This window comes from Gymnoscopelus microlampas (genome assembly GCF_963454915.1).
Source record: "Gymnoscopelus microlampas genome assembly, chromosome: 24".
NCBI lineage: Eukaryota > Metazoa > Chordata > Actinopteri > Myctophiformes > Myctophidae > Gymnoscopelus > Gymnoscopelus microlampas.
Genome location: NC_139961.1, coordinates 2382940 through 2406739, shown reverse-complemented (window position 1 = coordinate 2406739; position 23800 = coordinate 2382940). Strand labels below are relative to the sequence as shown.

The 23800-nt window shown below is 39.9% G+C and overlaps 1 protein-coding gene across 1 annotated transcript; it reads right to left on the bottom strand.

Moving 5' to 3' along the window:
• Positions 1-987: 987 nt before the first annotated feature.
• LOC311041163 (vesicle transport protein SFT2B-like) lies at positions 988-22523 on the bottom strand. The gene is made up of 8 exons (XM_084051689.1): positions 22289-22523; positions 15497-15586; positions 8778-8863; positions 8061-8142; positions 4571-4606; positions 3639-3697; positions 1897-1926; positions 988-1539 (listed from the first exon to the last, which is right to left on the bottom strand). The coding sequence occupies exons 1-8, from the start codon at positions 22355-22357 to the stop codon at positions 1503-1505; spliced, it is 489 nt and encodes a 162-aa protein (XP_083907815.1). The 5' UTR covers positions 22358-22523; the 3' UTR covers positions 988-1502.
• Positions 22524-23800: the final 1277 nt, after the last annotated feature.

Sequence of the window (23800 nt, the reverse complement as noted above, 5' to 3'; positions counted from 1 at the left end):
GTAAACAGGAAACCAGTGACTTCAAACAGGAAACCAGTGTATAATGGTGAAAGACAGACGAGAGACAAACAGTGAATGTTGAACTGAAATGTTTCAGTGATTTAAAACCAATATTAAACCCTTACAAATGAAATGTTTCAGTGATTTAAAACCAATATTAAACCCTTACAAATTAAATGTTTCAGTGATTTAAAACCAATATTAAACCCTTGCAAATGAAATGTTTCAGTGATTTAAAACCAATATTAAACCCTTACAAATGAAATGTTTCAGTGATTTAAAACCAATATTAAACCCTTACAAATGAAACGTGTCAGTGATTTAAAACCAATATTAAACCCTTACAAATGAAATGTTTCAGTATTTCACATAAAAAACTGAAATGAAATGAAACAAGGGATGCTTAAGGGGCTGTGTCCACAGATAGTGTGTGTCTGATCAGTTTTAATTTAAATTAACTAGCAGTGTTAACTTAAATTAACTAGCAGTGTTCATTTAAATGAACTAGTAGTAATTTAGTCATATTCTTTTGAATACAATTCCATGTAGTACATAGTATATTTCAGAAATGTTATAGTTTTAGTCTAGTTTGAGTTAAATATAATAAGATTTTAGTGGACTAAATCTACTGTTGATTTAGTCGACTAAATCTATTTCGGCGGTGCCTTGATGGCGTCGTAATGCCTGATTTGTAGACCAGATATAGCCGATGTACAAGCTCACAATTTGTGAGCTTGTAGATCTGCTGTTTTCGGAGAGCGCAACACCCGCACACAACCAAGCATAAAATGACTTCTACTGGATATCTTCTTCTCCACTAGTCCCTCGCCAACATTTTAGTATAGTTTTTATTTAACCCATTAAGACCTGGAACGCATCTGTGTCACTTTAGATCGCTTTGGCTATTCAAAAATAGCAGATATACAAGCTCATAGCGCGGCACCGAGTGCCGCGCTATGAGCTTGTAGATCTGCTATTTTTGAAAAATCGTGAAAAATATTTTTTTTATATTTTTTTCCAAAAAACTGTTAGGATTTAGTTGTTTTTTTTTAAGCGGCCACAGGTCTTAATGGGTTAATATATTTAGTCATAGTCTTACTCTGTATAGTCTTAGTCAAAGCTTAGTTTGTATTGAGTTTTGGTTCAGTTTTCCTCAGTGAAAAAAGCTAGCCGACCAACATTTTTCGTCATAGTTTTGAGCTGGCAGCCTCACGCTGCCAGCTCAAAAAGACGCTCTCTATGGACATGGACCCTTCATTTAGGAAGACACGCCATCCCCACTGTGGTTGTACTGGTCAGCTCCCAGTACAGAATAACTTTAGAGAAAAAACATTAAAAATAATAAAAATAATAATAGGTACATTATTACGATTGATTATTATGAACAAGACGATAAAAGTGAAATGATGACCAATGCATATATCCTTATAAAACTGTGTGTGTGTGTGTGTGTGTGTGTGTGTGTGTGTGTGTGTGTGTGCGCGCGCAGAAGGCAACCATCTTTAAAGGCAGAGTGAAAACATTTTGATGACAGCGTCCCTGAAAGACAGACAGAATATTCATGTTTTAAAGTATTTACATTAAAAGTGCAGTGTTCAGTAACAGTGTTAAGTTAAATAGCTCTATATTGTGATAGTAATCATTACTATAGAGTGTGTATAAATAATTCTGGCACTCAGTGAGCTAACACTTCTAAAATAAATGAATGTAGCTTTCAAATAAATTCTATATTTAGTAGTTATGTGAGACAAAACCTGTTCTCATGAGTTACGTTATCAGAAAATAGTTCCAAAACTGTTCCAAAAAATAATGTGAGAGTGTGTGTGCGTGTGCGTGCGTGTGCGTGTGTGTGTGTGTGTGTGTGTGTGTGTGTGTGTGTGTGTGTGTGTGTGTTACCTTGCAAAAGGAATGTAAGACAGTCCATACCTGTTGATGTCAGACACACACATTATATCACATGACATCAAAGATATTTGGTCAAAACTATTATTATTATAATAATTCATCTTTAACATTATCGTTAGCCTGTATTCCAGACATTTGGCTCTGTTCAGCGGACTAAGTTATCTTATTTTAAACATTTATTTTACTTTACTTCTCAGCTGTGTTGCCACGTCTGCTTTAATAAGTGACTTTGGGCTTGTTTTTTATGTAAAATGGCTTGTAAATGTTGGTAGTTGCGGGTTGTGGTTTTTCGGGCTTGTTTCTAAAGTGTAGTTGAAGTGTTTTTAGTTAAAGTGTAGATTATTTGGGCTTCATGCTTCCTAATGTTGTTTAAACCAGTGTTTCTCCAAACTTTTCATGTCCAGGACACCCATATTAATATGGATTTGTCCAAAGACCCACAATCTGAACATATTTAGAGCCAGGAAAATGCTTGTAGATCGGCTATTTTCAAATAGCCCATGTAAGCTTTAGGCAGTGGTGGCCTAAAGGTTAGAGGAGGCCCTCGTTGCCGGAAGGTTGCCTGTTCGAATCCCCGGACCGGCAGGAAAGATCTGGGTGGGGAAGTGAATGTTCACCACTTCCCCAACACCACTGAAGTGCCCTTGAGCAAGGCACTGAACCTCAACTGCTCCAGTGGAGCTGCGTAGTGGCCAACAGTATAAGACTGTGGTTGTACTAGTCAGCTCCCAGGTTTTAATGTGTCTGTCTGTCTGTGTGTTTCTATGTGCAGGGCGTTGCTGAAAATGAGCACTTGTGCTCAGCTACTACCCTGGGTAAATAAAGAACAAAAAAACAAAACAAAAAAAAGCGGGTTTAAAGTGCTCATGTGGTCCTGTAATAGTTGCTTCTTATGGAGCGTGTTTTCATAGAACTGGTTAATTATTTTATTGAATTTTTTTACCCTCTCTTTGAGCTTGTAGATTTTTGCTACTTGTGTGTGACATAGAATGGGCGAAGTACGGCATTAATTTACAAAAAAGTTAAAATACAGAGATAAGAGGTTTCTGTACAGTATATGTAATGTGTTCCTCTGGAGTGAGAGTGGAGATGATATAGTGGCCCTCTCCTCTGCATCATCAAAGTTGCATCACCCCTGATCTAGATGCTCCACAAAGCCGGACGCACCATTGGTGGGCCGTCATTTTAGCACCGCTCCACCCCGAGCGCCTGGTTGCTTATTTCTCTCGCAAAAATCTGGCAACGCTGCTTGGTCAGTACAGCAAACATTTTTAACTCAATCTTTGCTTCTGGGGGTCCCTGGAACAACATATTTTGAGATGGGGGTCGGCGGCCAAATACATATCATTGTGGGGGTCCTTGACATGGAAAAGTCTGAGAACCACTGATATAGAAACATAGGTTTTTCATAAAAATGTTGGGATTTATAGGAGACATTTGTAGAATGAATCGGCTTCAGGTCTTCATGGGTTAAAAAAATAAATAATCTAATTTCTAAATATTTCCAGGAATTGAATGACGGTGGGAACCGTCCAATCAGAATCCTGGACTCCCTGGGTTCCCAAACCAACGCTTTCTCATCATGAGGACGACGGCTAGAGTCCGCTGAACACAGCCAATCACCATGGATTATCGTGCCTGTGTGTGAGTGTGAGTGTGTGTGTGTGTGTGTGTGTGTGTGTGTGTGTGTGTGTGTGTGTGTGTGTGTGTGTGTGTGTGTGTGTGTATCTTACCAGGTAAAAGCCAGGAATTGTAGAACACAGAACAGCAGAGCCAGACCATTCTTCTTCCACTAGACACACAATAATCATAACAATGAATAATAATATCAATAACAATAGTGTGTGTGTGTGTGTGTGTGTGTGTGTGTGTGTGTGTGTGTGTGTGTGTGTGTTAACCCATTGAGACCTGAAGCCGATTCTACATGTCTCCTAAATCTCAACAGTATTGTGAAAAACGTATGTTTCTATATCAGTGGTGCTCAATCTTGTTCATATCAAGGACCCCCAAAACTATATGTATTTGGCCGCCGACCCCCATCAAAATATTTTGTTCCAGGGACCCCCCAGAAGCAAATATTTGAGTTAAAAATGTTCGCTTTAAAAATATATATATTCAAAGATTTGCACACATTTTGACAATTTTTCAAAAATAGCAGATCTACAAGCTCATAGCGCTGCACTCGGTGCCGCGCTATGAGCTTGTATATCTGCTATTTTTGAATAGCCCAAAGTGTAAAATAATGCTTTTTAGCTCAAATCTAAAAATGACACAGTTCCAGGTCTTAATGGGTTAATGTGTTAGTCGTGCGCGTGAGTGTGTGCGTGTGCATGCTATACGTGTGCGTGTGTGTGTGTGTGTGTGTGTGTGTGTGTGTGTGTGTTAGTCGTGCGTGCGCATGCATGCTGCGTGCGTGCGCGTTAGTGTGTGTGTGTGTGTGTGTGTGTGTGTGTGTGTGTTAATGTGTTAGTCGTGTGTGCGCATGCATGCTGCGTGCGTGCGCGTTAGTGTGTGTGTGTGTGTTAATGTGTTAGTCGTGTGTGCGCATGCATGCTGCGTGCGTGCGCGTTAGTGTGTGTGTGTTAATGTGTTAGTCGTGCGCGTGAGTGTGTGCGTGTGTGTGTGTGAGTGTGTGTGTGTGTGTGTGTGTGTGTGTGCATCTCACCCAGAAAGCAGCACACAGGGTCAGCACCAGACAGATCTGTTAAAGACACATTCATAGAGTTTATCGTTGTTGTCGGGCAGAAAACACACATATATATATATTTTATTATATTGTATTCATAGAATGAATGCTTACTTACACTACAGTGTCACTCAAAGCTAGCAAAATAACCGATCTACAAGCTCACAACGTGCAAGCCTCAGCTTGTACATCGGCTCCTTTGCTATTTGTTATTATATATATATGTTTTTAATGGTTCTGTGGATTTTATGAATATGTAACCAGTATAAAGTATTAAGACATTGAGACATGAGGCCTATTCTACAAATTCCTTCTAAAACATGTGCTTCTCAAACTCTTTCACGTCAAGGACCCCCAAAATGATATGTAGTCGTGTAGTGCAGTGGTTTTCAATCTTTTTCGCGTCAAGGACCCCCAAATTGACACATATTAGTCCATGGACCCCCATTTGAAAAGATATGCCAGGGACTCAATCATTTTGATTTCTGGGGGGGTCCCAATCTACACTGTATCATCATCATCATTAGTGTTTATTTAAAGGTAGGGTAAGTGATTTTCTTTGGTTAAAATAAGTGTTAAATAGCTCTATATTGTGATAGTACTCATTGCTATAGAGTGTTTGTTCAGTAAAAGGAGTCTCCTTGTCTCTCCAGCTCTTTATAAAACAGAAAATGCATTTTCCGTTTCAGTTTCAGTTTCATTTCCAATGTTATCCAATCAGGATAGAGAACTCAATCAGGATACAGATTAAACAAGTGTAATTGTAAGTGATGACACTAAGAAATGAGCAGGCAAAATTGGAACTGGAACACTATACAAATTAAGCTTAAAATGGGTACTTTCTCCTGATTGGCTGAGATTTTGACACCTACCGGAAAATGTATTTTCTGTTTATTAAAGAGCTGGAGAGACGGGGAGACTCCTGTTACTGAACAAACACTCTATAGCAATGATTACTATCACAATATAGAGCTTTAACCTTTTAACAAAATACTTTTTGTTTTAACCAAAAAATATCACTTACCCTACCTTTAACTCTGAGAGTGTACAAATGGAACCAAATGGACCCGTTAGTGTCCTTTTGGTTCCATTTGTACACTCTCAGAGTTACAGACACATAAGGGTCAATTTGGTTCCTAACTATTCATTTGTTTGGGGACCCCCTGGAAGCCCCTCAAGGACCACTGGTGGTCCCCGGACCACTGGTTGAGAACCACTGGTGTAGTGTGTTTATAGGGGTAATTTGGTGATTAATTATCATTAAATGTCATGAATATCAAAGAAATGATATATCACCAGTTTACCTGTTTTTAATACAGATCAGTCTCATTAACTGTGAGGCAGGGTCATAGGTCATCCAACAATATACAAAAGACAAACAAGTTTTATTTCTAATCAAGGAAGTTTATTAACTCAAAGGCATAAGCCATAGGCAATAATAATGTTCCAATACAGCCATACAAGATGTAATGTCTGCTGTGTGGTCCCTGATTAGAACTTTATGTGCTAAAAATGGTATACTGATTGTTGTGAGCTCCTAGACAGAAAGAGATAGAAAGAGGGGAAAATAAACAGAGACGGTAGTTAAAGAGCCCTGTCAATAAGTTGATGAAAACAAGCCCAATATACATACAATCCTATTGCCGTTGCACATCAGATGATGGGAACAGACCTGTGATAAGTAGCGTTCTGGGGCTGTTGGTATATGGTCGCCTGCCTCACTGCCTGCCTGCCTGGCTTTCTTCGACACTCTTTAAGTGCCAGCACATCTTCACTGTTAACAACAGTCGTCTGTATGCAGGGTAAACCAACTTTTCTTCGACACTCCTCAAGTGCCGGCAAGTCTTCAATGTTAACGACAGTCGTCTTTTATTCTTCTTTAGAATCTAGATTCTTCACGAAAGAGAGGTTGTAGGTGATACTTTCTCTCTCGACTTTCCACTGTCCACTTTCCACTGTTGTGTTGAACTTGAAAGGCACAACTTTTATTCCTTTGCAGCAGATGAACGCAATATTCAATGACTTGAAAATGTCAATGAATCTTGTAGTTCCCTTTCAAATTGAACAAAACAAGAATACACCTAACTGACACTAAGACAAGAGAAGGATTTCAGCATACAGACATAGATAAAACCAAGACCTAGACTGGACTGGGTCTTGGTCACAAGGAGATGGTCATTTATTGTCCATCCTAAATACCATGTGAAACTCAATCCTCTCCCTGTCATTGGCTGAAACACAGGAAGGTATGTTTAGAAAGAGAGGGCGGGGGGGGGGGGGGGGAAGAGATAAATCTGAACCCACAACAACAACTAATTAACTCAACCTAAAGTTGATTCATTATATTCGACATTTTCCCACCGTAACTTAGTGTCACACATCTGGTTCCTATTTAGAAAGAATATTCGAAATATACTGGAAATATAATGAATGAATAATAATAATCAAATGATAATATAAATGTACCTTCATGCATAAGTGGGAGTATGATAAACAGTTGTACTTAATCATACTTGAATGTTACAAATATAACAGCAAGCTTACACAGTAAGACAGGTAATAACCACTTGTTTAATATGGATAATTAACAATGAACGTATGAGACGAACTCTGCCTCCCATCTTTGAGGAGTGCTTGATCATAGGTCATAGGTCGCAGGCCATTTGTTTGGAAGCAGAGCTCTCGCTGTGACGGCTGACTGTCTCAAATGATGGCATTATTATTTCCAGTTAAATTTGTCCCAAGTTTGTGTCCCTGATGTCATGGTTCCATGTCAGCAACATCGTCAATCCTAGCCAGTGGGTCTAGGAATCTTTCTCTTCGGTTTTCCAGCCCCGTTCTGAATCCCCATAGACGTGTTTACTATCACGTCAAATAAGAACTGTGTTCCAAAAATAAACAAATGACCCCGGCGGTTTGACTCTTATGGATATGAAGCATCAACTGACGGTGAGAAAACCATAATGTTACTTCCGCCAAATTAGTTACATTTTCGCCAGAAACAGACTGTATCAAATATAAGTGACTGACTATCATAAACGATACAGAACCTCCTCCCTGACAATATCACAGAGACAGTTTGTTTATTTTTGGACCACAATTCTTATATGAGACGATTCTATGATGACCCAATGTTATTCTCCATAGAGACATTACCTTACGAACCAGGGGATGAACGAGTGACCTCAGGACTTCTGTTACTCTATAGATGCACGCCGAAAAATGTTGGGTTCTCAAAATATTTCCCCCAAACCTTCAGCTTCTGGCTATAAGAGAAACACTGCTGCACCTGTAATATCTGTGTCCTTGTATGCAAATTCCCTTGTGTGGACATAAATACATTGTTAAAGTGTGTGTGTGTGTGTGTGTGTGTGTGTGTGTGTGTGTGTGTGTGTGTGTGTGTGTGTGTGTGTGTGTGTGTGTGTGTGTGTGTGTGTGTGTGTGTGTGTGTGTGCGCGCGCGTACTAACCAGCATGACAGCGGTAGCCAGAGCTCTCTCTTTAGCACACATCCTCTTCACCTGGTTGACTGGTCCCATTAAGAAGATAGTACTGTAATGTAATATTACTATTATTATTGTTGTTATTATTGTTATTATTATTATTATTATTATTATACATATACATACATACATGTAAAACAAATATAAATTTATAAAAACCAAACTGTCTATACAACAGTGGCAGTACCCCATTGTTACCAGGAGAGGGCAACGTCACTCCACACTGAAAGTGTTTTCTATCTCCTATTGATCCAATGCTGAGTTAAACCAATTAAAACCTGCATATCGTTGTTGTCTCCATATGTAGACTTTTTGCGTTGTGTCATAAATGAATGCCCTACTTCATCATGCTGCGTTGTCACGCAAAAATAACTGATCTACAAGCTCACAATGTGAGCTTGTAGCTTGGCAATTTTTCAAATAAATAAATAAAACAGTATTGAGCTAAAGTCATTTTCAAGATGGCGTCTAAGATTGCTGCCGGGAGCCAGAAGTGGCTCGTTATCGCAAATGTAAACAAGAATAGAAAGCCTGACTGCTGTCTGCTACTTGTGTTGTTGTTTAATTTGAATCCTGAAAAGTAACTGTTTTGGACATTCTGCATGAGGTTTACACCCAACAGAGATATTAAATATATACATACATATATTTATATATTTATATACACATAAACACATGCTTTACCTGGCCAGAGAACAGACGTTTCCCAGAGTATAAAAAGCAGCAAAGATGCCGAGACCCACAGTTGGCACCCATAACAGACATGTGCCCTGAAATATGAATATAAATATGATTAATAACAATAACAACATACATGTACCCATACACATATTGATATTACTATTATTAATAACAATAATAAACACTTGGGTGGAGGTTGTTCCTCGGCCTAGTGGGAATGTGTGTGCAAAGTTACACCACAATCTCACGCTGCGTTCATGATTCATCTCACACTGCGTTCATGATTCCAGGTATTCTGTTCAAACCGAGCCACTCCTGCACCCTTAGAAGCCAATGTTAGCCAATCAGGATGGAACATGACAAATGGGACAGATCCGTGTTGATCACATGACTATAGAGATACTGTGTACTGATGTGTGTGATGTTTGGATCAACATCTGTAGGAGTAATGTATATTAAAAATGTTTGTTTCACACATTGTGTTTATATAATATAATAAAGTAATATAGCAACAGACAGCAGATAGACAGGTAGTGTACAGTATGAAGCAGATAGACAGGTAGTGTACAGTATGAAGCAGATAGACAGGTACTGTACCGGTATGGACAGGGTGACTCCAGTGTGAAAGAGACAGACAGGCAGAAAGACAGGTACTGTGAAACGGACAGACAGGCAGAAAGACAGACAGGTACTGTGAAAAAGAAAGGCAGATAGACAGGTATGCAGATAAACAGGTAGTCAGATAGACAGGTTGTGTACCAGACAGTATATAGTAGAGGTGCTGCGATCCGATCCGATTCCGATCAGGCAGCATCAAAAGAGATCCGATTCGATTAATTCCAATCCGATAAGGCACATAATAGTCTATACTAAACTGCTCAAAAAAAGTTCGGAAACTTGACTTCGGTCAATTATATCTCCCCTTTAATAATAACAATTGGTATACAACGAGGTACAGCTTGTAAGGATCGGGCATGCGTGGAATGAGCAACACAGCCAAACGTGTGGGTAGCACCTCCAAAAAAGAATCACCCAATATGCTTCTGTTGGTAATCACTCTTCTTTTGAGCAACCTGCCAGCACACACCTGCTGAGAGGTGTGTGCCAGTAGTCACAGGTGTGTGACTGACTCACAGGTGAGAGACTGGCACCTGAACATGGGTTCTGCAACTTTGTTGAGTTTGTGTTGATGCTCCAAGCAGCAACACTGCCCCCATGGAAAGATGCCACGTTTGTCCCTTCAGGATAAGGTCTATACAACAGGGCAAGTGAAGCTGGTGTTCTGTTATGCAGAGTGACAGCATTATTTGGTGTCAGCCCTGGTACCATTTCCAAACTTAGGATCAAGTTCTGTGAGACAGGTGAAGTCAACAAGGAAGACAACAACCCAAGACCCCTTGCTTCACTGAGGGAGGATTTGCACAACGGTACCAAAGACAGATGTCAAAGTTGCAGGGTCCATGCTCAGGTGCCAGTCACACACACCTGTGACTGGCACACACCTGCCTGCAAATGGTACCAGGGCTGACATCAAATAATGGGTAATCTGCAGAACGGAACACCAGCTTCACTTGCCCTATTGCACCATGGGTCTTATCCTGAAGGGACAAACGTGGCATCTTTCCATGGGGGAAGTGTTGCTGCTTGGAGCATCAACACACACTCAACAAAGTTGCAGAACCCATGTTCAGGTGCCAGTCACTCACCTGAGAGGCAGTCACACAGAAGCATATTGGGTGATTTTGGCAATTCTTTTGGAGGCGCTACCCACATGTTTAGCTGTGTTGCTCATTCCACGAATGCCCGATCCTTACAAGCTGTACCTCGTTGTAAAGGTGACTAATCAACGATAAAGATGATATAAAACACACAATACCAATTGGTATTATTAAAGAAGAGATCTAATTGACCGAAGTTAAGTTTCCAAACTTTTTTGAGCAGTTTATAATACTATAATAGTCTATCTAAAATGTTGTATTTTAAAATGTTTTGTTGCTCTATAAAGCACTTTGAGCTGCATTATTATTATTATTATCTAATGTTGAGCCCCCCCCCCCCCCCCCCCCCCCAGGTTCGAGAGAGCAGTGGTGGAAAAAGTAGTCACATTAGTCAGGGGATATTAGCAGAATATTTTCCAATCTTGGAATAAATTCCTTACCAAAAAAAATCTTCACCATTCTGAATCCATTGCAATCATTTGTTTTGCACCAAAACCACTCCTTGGGCTAAAAACGGCCATAGCCATGTATACTTTTTGTGTAAAAAGCCCATTGAGATTGGGACGTTTTTACCCAAGGAGTGGTTTTGGTGCAAAACAAATGATTGCAATGGATTCAGAATCATAAAAACACCCTAGTTTGACCCCTCACATGCTACTTTAACTTAACTCATTCCCTGCCTAGAACGACTAAAACGACTTCTGTTTTAAGCCATGCCTGCCAAGAACGACTAAAACGACTTTTTAAAAAAAAATTTTTTTTTTTTTTTTTTTTTACTTTTTTTTTTTTTTTTTGACCCAAAGACCAAGGAGATATGATTTTTCGAAGATATAGACTCCCATCCACTTCCTTGTTAACTTAAAACTTAAAAATTCTGTATCTCGGCTCTTGAGTACTTTTTTTTTTCAATGAAAAATCTTGGCGGTGTTCAAACAGGCCAGAAATAATTCTGGCAGTGAATGAGTTAAAACAGAATTAAATTTGGATTTTTTTTTAACCAAGGTTATGGTGGGTACTCCAACTTTAAGGAGCTGTCAAAAATTCTCTTAGGGAAACTGCATTTCAATAAAGTTGTGATGTGTTACTAGACACCTTTGCAAACACATTGGTGAAGATTTTTTTTGGTAAGGAATTTATTCCAAGACTTTTTTAATATCCCCTGACTATTAGTCTTATCCAACGATAACAAAATATTCTAGTTTTGGGTCGGAGAGTCTAAATCTCATCAAATGATGGGATCCATGGCTTAAATGTGGAATAAATAATGGACCTTGATATGAAAACGGTTGAAAACCACTGGCCTATAGGAGAGGGGATGAGAGGGGAGAATGAGTGAGGAATAGACGGACAAAAACGGCAGAAGAAAGTGGTTGTCTCTAGTAGTCTACACCCTCCCCAAGGTTAAAGTTGGCAGTGACAGGGATTATACACTACATAATACTGTCTCTGTCGGGTGGAAACCTCATAGAGCTTGTAGATCTACTTTTCATGCTTTTGTGTGACGCTGTAGGTCCTACAGCGTCACACAAAAGGGATGATGAAGATTAGAAGGTCATTAATTTACACCAAAGCGAGAGAGAGGCTCACCGCTCGCGTCGCAAAAGCCAGTGTTGTTAATTCAGCCAAAATCATGTGCGTTTCAAATGGTATTGTTTGATCGGCTGGTGATAAAACTTAACAGTCACAAGGTATTTATAAACATACTCGTGTGGATGACGGTGACGGAGAATTTGAATGAAGTCTGGATCAGGACACGCTGCGCACTTCTGTGTTGCTCACATGGACTATGTCGTACAACATGTGGCGCGCGGCCACGACCGCGGTCCAAGCTCCGCGTTTTTTTACGGGGCCAGAGCTCTGCTCTGGACACGTATTGTTATTCGCATTATTCTGTCACTTCTGCCACTTTTCGCAGTTCTGGCTGAACCGCGCTGTCGGTTTTTACGAAACTCGGCCATATGGTAGATGGTCATGAAAAACGATCAAAAAATAATTCTCACAATCTTTCGTCCAAAGGTGGCGCTATAGCACTCAATTGAAAATGCCAACTTTGACCAGGTACAATTCATGCCCTGTTTGACCTACAGCCATGAAACTTGGATACACATATGCGTCTCCTCATGCTTAACAACTTTCACACTCTGACTTTTGACCTCTGACCTTTAGATCTCCCACCATTTTGAATTATATGAAAAACAGTCATTGGCTCCTAACTTCTGCATTTTTTCACTTAGAAAAAATCCACTCCTATCGTTTTGTCGGCAGAGGTCCAACGTTCATGTGTAAAAGGTTTCGTGCAAATTGCTCAAAAATCCCAGGATTCCATAGATTTTAACTATTACAGTTTTATGAAAATTATTCATCTGTGCCTAAAACATACATGCAGACTCACATTTCTTTGAAACTTTGCAGAAATGTACAGGGTCATTCCAAATATCACTGAAACCAATCTTACTCCAATTGGCCAAAAGGGGGCGCTATAGCAATTTTTTGAAAAGGCAGACTTTAAACAGGCATAAGTCATGCCTCGTTTGGCCGAAAGTCGTGAAACTTGCTTACACATGTGCCTTGACTCATGAGGAACACACGTATCGATTTGACCATTAAGCTCCGCCCTTAGATTTTCCGCAATTTTGAGCAGTTTGAAAAATACTTGTTTTTGCCAGTTCTGGCTTAACCGTGCATACGCTTTTTACGAAACTCGGCCATATGGTAGATGCTCATGAAAAACTACCAAGAAATAATTCTCACACTCATTCGTCAAAGGGTGGCGCTATAGCACTCAATTGAAAGTGCCAACTTTGAACAGGTACAACTCATGCCCTGTTTGACCTACAACCATGAAACTTCGATACACACATGCGTCTCTTCATGCCCGACAACTTTCGTGGTCTGACTTTTGACCTCTGACCTTTAGATCGCCCACCATTTTGAATTATATGAAAAACAGTCATTGGCTCCTAACTTCTGCATTTTTTCACTTATGGAAAATCCGTTGGAAATTTTTGTAGGCAGTGGTCCAAAGTTCATGTGTAAAATGTTTCGTGCAGATTGCTCAAAAATCCCAGGAGGAGATAGATTTTAACTATTACAGTTTTATGAAAATTATTCATCTGTGCCTAAAACATACATGCAGACTCACATTTCTTTGAAACTTGGCAGAAATGTACAGGGTCATTCCAAATATCACTGAAACCAATCTCACTCCAATTGGCCAAAAGGGGGCGCTATAGCAATTTTTTGAAAAGGCAGACTTTAAACAGGCATAAGTCATGCCTCGTTTGGCCGAAAGTCGTGAAACTTGCTTACACATGTGCCTTGACTCATGAGGAACACATCTATCTCTTTGACCAGTAAGCTCCGCCCTTAGATTGTCCGCAATTTTGAGCAGTTTGAAAAACACTTAAACCCAGGATTTTTCAGCTATTTGCGTGAAACTGTATCATCTGTGTGATCTCCTTTTTCACAGTTACTTATCTGTTGGGCCAATGGCGTCTCCCTTAAATGAAGGCCTCACAATCTCAGGGTCGCCAGTTCAAGCCTCACTTGATGCAGACTTAATTTAAGTTGAATTGCAAACAACATGACTGTATCATTGAATACATGTGCAACTGTTAAAGGTAATGATGAAATGCTTCATGGAGAGAGTATGTTTTTTTAATGTATGACAAACTTCATTGTGAAAATAACCGATCTACAATCTCAAAACTTTTCAGATAGCAACATGTTTCTGAGCTTGTAGATCGGCTGCTTTCACTGTTTTCGGTAGCGAGGAGACATACAATTTCTCTATTGGTAAATGGTTTGTGAACGAGTGATCTTAGTGTTGGCTTGGTTCATGACAGAAGGCAAGAGTTTATGATCTTCAACAGACAACATCAGCCTGGACAAAGCTATAGCACTATAGGTAGTGTTGCAGCCTATTAGCCTATCATGGGGCGGCCATAGCTGGGTGGTTAGTGAGCACGCCTAGGGAACCAGAGGCCCTGGTTGCCCCAGGTTCGATTCCAGGCCATCCCAGCATACTGTATGCGTCGATGAAATGAAATTTGTCCCTGAGCAAGACTCTTAACCCCTAATTGCTCACAGGTTCTCATTGGAAACAAGACCACAAGGACTTTCATGAACGACCTGTCAAAAGGAATTATCCTTCTCCTAGTCCGAAGGTTGAGAGTTCGATTCCTGTTAATGGCAATAGGTTGAGATGTCCAATCTATCCATTCTGTTTCCATCTCTCTCTCTCTCATCAATCTCTTCCGTTTCCATGTCTCTCTTCAATCTATTCCGTTTCCATGGCTCTCTCTCTCTCTCTCTCTCTCTCTCTCTCTCTCTCTCTCTCTCTCTCTCTCTCTCTCTCTCTCTCTCTCTCTCTCTCTCTCTCTCTCTCTCTCTCTCTCTCTCTCTCTCTCTCTCTCTCTCTCTCTCTCTCTCTCTCTCTCTAGTTTCCATGTCTGTCTGTCTCTCTCTCACTGGCCCCGTATTATCGCTGCTTGCAGCTATATTTATCTTTACTTTTTATTACTGATGTTATGTTAAAACTAAATGTTAAAAAAGGATTGATGGAGTGATATTACTCAAACAGAGAACATAACCTCTCCAGAATCATAGTCAACAAAGTTTCACAGCGTGCTGGTTAGAAGTGCTGGAGTGGAGTACTGGAATGGAGTGTTTTGATTGGAGCGTTTGATTGGCCTTTTCGCTGCGATCTGATTCAATCCGATCTCCATTTTTTGGCTGTTATCGGGCCGATATCCCAACTGTTAATCGGATCACGGCATCTCTAGTATAAAGCAGACAGACAGGTAGTGTACCACTATAAAGCTGATAGACAGACACACAGGCAGACACACAGACAGACAGACAGGTATAGATAAAGTGACTCCCAGTATAAAACAGACAGACAGACAGGCAGACAGACAGGTATATTACCAGTATAGATAAAGTGACTCCCGGTATAAAACAGACAGACAGACAGACAGACAGGCAGACAGACAGGTATATTACCAGTATAGATAAAGTGACTCCCAGTATAAAACAGATGACGAAGGCTTTGACTCGGGTTCCCCAGGACAACGTGGAGGCCTGGTTGGCTGCCTGAGAGAAAGACAGGACAAACAGACAGACAGATACTCATTAATATGGTAATTGTCTGGATGTGCCCAGTAAGGGTGTGGCCCATCGATTGTGACATTTAACCCATTCAATCAAGGAACGCATGCCTGTCATTTTAATTTCTTTGGCTAGTCAAAAATAGCAGATATACAAGCTCATAGCGCGGCACTCGGTGACGCGCTATGAGCTTGTATATCTGCTATTTTTGAAAAAGCGTGAACATTTGTGCAAATCTTTGAATATATATTTTTCAAAGCAAACATTTGTAAAATGTTTTGTTCCATAAAATATCACTTACACCACCTTTAAAATGTTATTATTATAATGTTTTTTTAAATGTCTATTTCATTGTTTGTGACGATGGTTAGAGTTGCTTATAATTATATAAGGCCTTAATTTCCCCTGGGGATGAACACACACACACACACACACACACACACACACACACACACACACACACACGTGTATCTAGGATGAATTAAGTACACAAGTGTTGCCAGATTTTGCGAGAGAAACAAGCGACCAGGTCTATGAAAACAATCCTAAAACACCCGGTCAGTCGAACTTTATTATTCTGTTGTTTTAAACCAGTGTTTCCACGGACCCCCATCTGAGAATATTGTGTGCCAGGGACCCGCCCCCCCCCCCCCCCATACAAGATATGTGTTGTTAAAATGTTTCAAAAAACATGCAAGATTTCTTTTCAGATTAAAAAAAAAAAAAAAACAGCAACCTGCAACTTACCAATATTTGCAAGTGACTTCAGAGAGAAAAGATTAGCCTAAAGTGGCTTATAATAAGCAGACATGGCAACACTGCTGCCACTAGCGTACCTAACTACACATAGTCGTGTGTGTTTCTGCAGGCTGTGTGCGGATGAGCTGGTTTCTATGTGTTTAAAACACACACAGATGTAGGGCTCACACGGTGGCCTCAGGCGACCTGGATGCTACCTAGTCTTAACGACCATGCAGTCTGTTGAGTTCTAGACGGGCCTGGAAATCATCAATGCATTTTTCGATTGAGTTTTGGCCGCTGTCGCCCGTTTTACTTTAATAACTCGGGCTAGGAAGGTCGGACGCCGGCGAACTAGATACCTGAGTAAAGTTGACTTTGAGCTGCATGCAACACATCCACTGCCGTGTCCGTCGGTCTTACCGTTAGGCCACTAAGGGCAGTTGAAATGTCTTTTTTGGGGGCAATAGATTTTTTCCCCCCTTTATTTTCTTTTTCTTTTCTTCACGGAACCCGAGGCTCGGCCCGGCCCGACCAAACAGCATAGATTCTGGGCCCAGCCCTGAACACGTCGGGTAGGGTTGGGTCCGGGCCGAATTTGAGAACTCTAAGTCTTATGCAAAGGTTTAAATGACATTTAGAGACAGCGTGTTATTTAGACACACGGACGCCAAGTTAATTTGTTGACCTGCTGGCATCCTATAGTTTCAATGTACAGATAATTTTTTAGACATATATATATATTTATATTACACTACAATAACACTACAATAAACAAGGTAAACACATATATAGAATACAGAGAGACAGTGTGGTGTCTCAGTAAACTAGGATGATGCAGAGGGCCACTATATTTACACCCTCACACCAGGGGGTCACGTTGCATTATGCTGTACTGAAACCTTTTATCTCCATATTGTTACTTTTTTACTTGGCCATTCTATGTCACACAAAAATAACAAAAATAGTAGATGTACAAGCTCATAGTGCGGCATAGAGTGCCGCTCTATGAATTTGTAGATCTGCTATTTTTTTTTTAAATCGTGGAAAATTGTGCAAAATTAAAATTGTAGTAAATGGTAAATGGTGCATTTGTGTAGCGCTTTTATCCAAAGCGCTTTACATAGATTGTGCATTACATTCACCCATTCACACACACATTCACACACAAACACACACACACACACCGATGGCGGGGGAAACCATGCAAGACACCAACCTGCTCATCAGGAGCAATTAGGGGTTCAGTGTCTTGCTCAAGGACACTTCTACACTAACTCTGGGGGAGCCCCCCAGCCCGGATGGAATTGGGACCCTTGCGGTTTCCAGTTCACTCTACCCCTGAGCCACTGCCGCCCCCAAGATTTGAGTTACAAATGCTCCCTTAAAAAATAATAATATATATATTTAAAGATGTGCACACATTTTCCACGATAGTAAAATAAATTGCAGATCTACAAGCTTATGTGAAAAAATAATAACATCATTACAGTCAAATCCTCAGTGTTCATTTATACACTTGTAACTCTGAGTGTACAAATGTAACCAAATGGACCAGTTTGTTTTTTTCACAACATACTATCAAAATAATAATCTGTACATTAAAACTATAGGTTCCCAGATAAACCAAGAACCCAGCATCAGTCTAGATAATATAATATATATTTATTTTTTTACTGTATAAACTATATAACTATAACTATATAAACTATAGGATGTCAGGTCAACAACACATGAACCATTTAAACGTTAGGTTTAGGTTTTGGGGGGATTGAGGTTTCATTACTTTACTTGGATGAGGAAAACTTGAGCAGGATTTCACAAACCTGGAAAAAAAAAATAGCAGATCTGCAAGCTCATAGCGCGGCACTCGGTGCCGATATGAGCTTGTAGATCTGCTATTTTTTTCACACTGGCCACTTTCAATGCCTGATCCTAAAGTGTCCAAGTTCCTCACGAAGGTCCTCAAGAAGTTACAAAGTACTTCAAAAAGTAGTTCAAAAGAAACGGCTTTGGCATCGTTAGCATGTTAGCCTTAGCATCGTTAGCATGTTGGCTTTGGCTTAGTTAAAATGGTAGCTTTAGCATCGTTAGCATGTTAGCCTTAGCATCGTTAGCATGTTGGCTTTGGCTGCGTCGTTAAAATGGTAGCTTTAGCATCGTTAGCACGTTAGCCTTAGCATCGTTAGCATGTTGGCTTTGGCTGCATCGTTAAAACGGTAGCTTTAGCATCGTTAGCATGTTAGCTTTAGCACCGTTAGCATGTTAGCTTTAGCATCGTTAGCATGTTTGCTTTAGTACCATTAGACTGTTAGCATTGGGATAGTTATAATGGCGATCCCTTTTTCTACCCCTTGTTTTTCAGTAGCGGGGGGCGGGGGGCGGGGAGCGGGGGGCGCCCTAGTCCCTACGTCACATCCTAGACGGATAGCTCCGCCCACACTGGGCGAGCGCTGTCAGTGCAGCGGAAGTCGATGCGCAGACGGCTTTGTTGTTGAAGCCCGACTGACGCACGCTCATGAGAAACAGCAGAAATGAAATCTGGCGAAAATAGTTGCGTGCATTAAACTTTAAAGGAAACATGCAGTCTAAATATATAATAAATATCCATTTGCCTAATTCACCACTACTTTTGCGACTGTGTCTCAACGTGTTTTTACTGGTTAAATAAAGGTTAAGTAAAAAATAAAATTTGCGTTTGAAACTTAGTATTTCTCTAAATATTACACTTTCACGACAGCCCAAGTATAAACTGTTATATTAGATGAGTGAAACAGCTGTCTCACCACTACTTTTGCGACTGTGTCTCAACGTGGTTTTACTGGTTATATTAGATGAGTGAAACAGCTGTCTCACCACTACTTTTGCGACTGTGGCTCAACGTGGTTTTACTGGTTAAATTAAAAATAAGATTTGCGTTTGAAACTTAGAATTTCTCTAAATATTACACTTTCACGACAGCCTAAGTATAAACTGTTATATTAGATGAGTGAAACAGCTGTCGATACAGTCAATATAAGTAAAGCATTATATATGATGATAGGGGACATGATTTTGGGACATTTTGTTAATGTGCACAACACCTTTGTTTGCACTTTTTTGTAAAGAATGCGGTTCTATGAATTGGTCCATCATCATCAAGATGATCAAAAAAGCCACGCAAACAATGTGGTTCTATTAAGTGGGCCATATCATCACGATGATCAAAAAGCCATGCAAAGAAACAGCAAAGCCACGCAAAGAATGTGGTTCTATGAATTGGGCCATCATCATCAAGATTATCAAAAAGCCATGCAAAGAATGCGGTTCTATTAAGTGGGCCATCATCATAATATGATGAAAAAGCCACGCCGTTTCTAGAGGCCTTTCTGTGTGGCAAAAATGAGCATTTTATGTGCTTTAGAATAAGTAGAGTAGAATAAGAGTATAATTACTAATACTACGTGTAAAGTAACTAATTACATTTACTCAAGTACTGTACAATGTTTAGGAACTTTTACTTTCCAATTACAATTTACAATTGTCTATATTTTTACTTCTACTCCACTACAGTTATTACATTATAAAACATAAATTAACCACTTTAGCCCTATTTTATACCTAGGCTATTTGAAAATAGCAGATCTACAAGACAATTTCCAATTGTCTATATTTTTACTTCTACTCCACTACAGTTATTACATTATAAAACATAAATTAACCACTTTAGCCCTATTGTATACCTAGGCTATTTGAAAATAGCAGATCTACAATATATTTTTACTACTCCACTACAGTTATTACATTATAAAACATAAATTAACCACTTTAGCCCTATTTTATACCTAGGCTATTTGAAAATAGCAGATCTACAAGACAATTTCCAATTGTCTATATTTTTACTTCTACTCCACTACAGTTATTACATTATGAAACATAAATTAACCACTTTAGCCCTATTGTATACCTAGGCTATTTGAAAATAGCAGATCTACAATATATTTTTACTACTCCACTACAGTTATTACATTATAAAACATAAATTAACCACTTTAGCCCTATTTTAGTGACTGCACTATAAGGTTTCGCCAGGGACCAGACACCTAGCCCTCCCCCCCTGATGAGTGATTCTACACGGCTTCTGTGTCTGCACTCTGCACAACTTATTGTTATTAAGTTTAGGGAAAAAATGCTGCAAATTGTCCCAAAAGTGACTGCAAAAGATTGCTGCTATTTGTTTTTAAAAAATGCTGCAAATTGTCCCAAAAGTGACTGCAAAAGATTGCTGCTATTTCTTTCAAAAATGTTGTTTTCTCATGCTGCTATTTCTTTCAACAATGTTGTTTATTACATTATGAAACATAAATTAACCACTTTAGCCCTATTGTATACCTAGGCTATTTGAAAATAGCAGATCTACAATATATTTTTACTACTCCACTACAGTTATTACATTATAAAACATAAATTAACCACTTTAGCCCTATTTTAGTGACTGCACTATAAGGTTTCGCCAGGGACCAGACACCTAGCCCTCCCCCCCTGATGAGTGATTCTACACGGCTTCTGTGTCTGCACTCTGCACAACTTATTGTTATTAAGTTTAGGGAAAAAATGCTGCAAATTGTCCCAAAAGTGACTGCAAAAGATTGCTGCTATTTGTTTTTAAAAAATGCTGCAAATTGTCCCAAAAGTGACTGCAAAAGATTGCTGCTATTTCTTTCAAAAATGTTGTTTTCTCATGCTGCTATTTCTTTCAACAATGTTGTTTTCTCATGCCAATAAAGCTCATTTGAATTGAAGCACAATGACAAATTCTCTGCCTTTCTAATTAAATATCAACACTTTGCTATGTGGACCATCAACCCAAAATAGACCTTTGTTGACCATTAGTGAGGTAAATGGAATAATGATGATAATGATATGGCCCACTTAATAGAACCGCATTCTTTGCATGGCTTTTTGATCATCTTGATGATGATGGACCAATTCATAGAACCACATTCTTTGCATGGCTTTTTGATCATCGTGATGATATGGCCCACTTAATAGAACCACATTGTTTGCGTGGCTTTTTTGATCATCTTGATGATGATGGACCAATTCATAGAACCGCATTCTTTACAAAAAAGTGCAAACAAAGGTGTTGTGCACATTAACAAAATGTCCCAAAATCATGTCCCCTATCATCATATATAATGCTTTACTTATATTGACTGTATCGACAGCTGTTTCACTCATCTAATATAACAGTTTATACTTAGGCTGTCGTGAAAGTGTAATATTTAGAGAAATTCTAAGTTTCAAACGCAAATCTTATTTTTAATTTAACCAGTAAAACCACGTTGAGCCACAGTCGCAAAAGTAGTGGTGAGACAGCTGTTTCACTCATCTAATATAACCAGTAAAACCACGTTGAGACACAGTCGCAAAAGTAGTGGTGAGACAGCTGTTTCACTCATCTAATATAACAGTTTATACTTAGGCTGTCGTGAAAGTGTAATATTTAGAGAAATACTAAGTTTCAAACGCAAATTTTATTTTTTACTTAACCTTTATTTAACCAGTAAAAACACGTTGAGACACAGTCGCAAAAGTAGTGGTGAATTAGGCAAATGGATATTTATTATATATTTAGACTGCATGTTTCCTTTAAAGTTTAATGCACGCAACTGTTTTCGCCAGATTTCATTTCTGCTGTTTCTCATGAGCGTGCGTCAGTCGGGCTTCAACAACAAAGCCGTCTGCGCATCGACTTCCGCTGCACTGACAGCGCTCGCCCAGTGTGGGCGGAGCTATCCGTCTAGGATGTGACGTAGGGACTAGGGCGCCCCCCGCTCCCCGCCCCCCGCCCCCCGCTACTGAAAAACAAGGGGTAGAAAAAGGGATCGCGTTATAATGTTAGCTTTAGCATCGCTAGCATGTTAGCTTTAGCATCGTTAGCATGCTCTCTCTCTGTGTGTGTCTTACCTCCAGGATGTCCGTGTTGTCGCTCCCGGCCGCATCCTCTCCTCTCAGAACCTTCTTTAATTTATCCATCCTTTAAAACACTATTAAAAGTGACTAAACACGCGCGGAGGCGTCTTATGTAACCATAAGATAATGGTTTTAACGGTTTATCGTGTTTTTATCCGCAGAAAAAGGTGTTTAAATGTGTTAAAAAGTGTGTTTTTTTAGGATGCTGTACCGACGTAGAACAACAGGTGCTCTGGGGTTTGATTCTAAACATCCCATAGCCCGGGGGGAGGGGGGGCAGGTGTGGCTCGCGCTGTCATTGGCCGCTTGGGGGCTTTGGTTGTCCCGGCGACCCGTTGGGAGACGAATCACAGCGCAGACAGTCTCACACCACACAGGATCCCATGCTTCAGACGGACGGGACGGGGGCCTGCAGTACCGCCCTGCGGCCACAGCAGCACATAGGGGGGGGCGCTGTGTTACCATATTGTGTAGATGGATGGGAGTAATGCAATGGTTCTCAAAGTGCGGTCCGGGGACCCTCGTAGGCCCTGGGGGTCCTTGAGGGGGTTCCAAGAGGGTCTCCAGCTAAATCAATGAGTTAATATAGCATCAAAATGAGTTTAACACAGTGGTGGAAAAAGTACTCAAATGTTTTAATTAAGTGAAAGTATCAATACTGCAATGTAGAAGTACTGTTACAAGTAAAAGTCCAGAATTCAAAATGTACTTAAAGTACCTAAAGTAAATGTACAAGTGTTTGAAAATAGCAGATCTACAAGCTCACAACGCGTCGCATCGCGACGCGTTGTGAGCTTGTAGATCTGCTATTTTCAAATAGCCTAGGTTTAAAATATGGCTAAAGTGGTTAATGTGTGTTTTATAACACACATTATAATTTTATATCTGCAAAGTACAGAGTAGCCTAACTAAAGTTTTCAAATACTTGTAGTGGAGTAAAAGTATAATATTTGTTTCTGAGATGTAGTGGAGTAGAAGTAAAAGTACTGAAAATTGGAAATACTCCATTAAAGTAAAAAATACAAAGTAAGAAAAGTACAGTACTTGAGTAAATGTACTTAGTTACTTTACACCACTGGTTAATACAATACTAATATAATTATAACTAATATAATTGTGGTGGTTGTATTTTGCCTCCCTGCTCTTCTATTGAGACATTTAGATCATGTCAAAGGTCATGTCTCACCTAGACACAGGATCTGACACGCATTCTGACCCAGGGGCGCAGCCATGGGTGGGCCTGGGTGGGCCGTGGCTCACCCACATAGAGAGCTGGCCCACCCAATCGATTCAGCAAAAAAAATAAAAATAGGATTTTTTAATTTCATTTTTGGATTAAAAATCGTTAAAATCGGTACTGCAGGGCCCGTCCTGTCCGTCTGAAATTGGTAAAATTGGGCAATAATATTGCCCAATATCCAGCGCGCAATGCGCAGCGCGCTCATGCCATGCGTGCCCACCGCTCCTGCTCAGGCCCAGTATTTGACAAAACAGGTTCAATATTAA

What these genes read in the sequence shown, in the direction of transcription:
- LOC311041163 (XM_084051689.1), bottom strand. Translation starts at nt 22,357, where the DNA reads ATGGATAAATTAAAGAAGGTTCTGAGAGGAGAGGATGCGGCCGGGAGC. An exon ending in AACGTCTGTTCTCTGGCCAG is followed by an intron (nt 8,143 to 8,777) that starts GTAAAGCATGTG and finishes ATTACATTACAG; the next exon opens with TACTATCTTCTTAATGGGAC. An exon ending in TGGCTACCGCTGTCATGCTG is followed by an intron (nt 4,607 to 8,060) that starts GTTAGTACGCGC and finishes TGTCTTTAACAG; the next exon opens with ATCTGTCTGGTGCTGACCCT.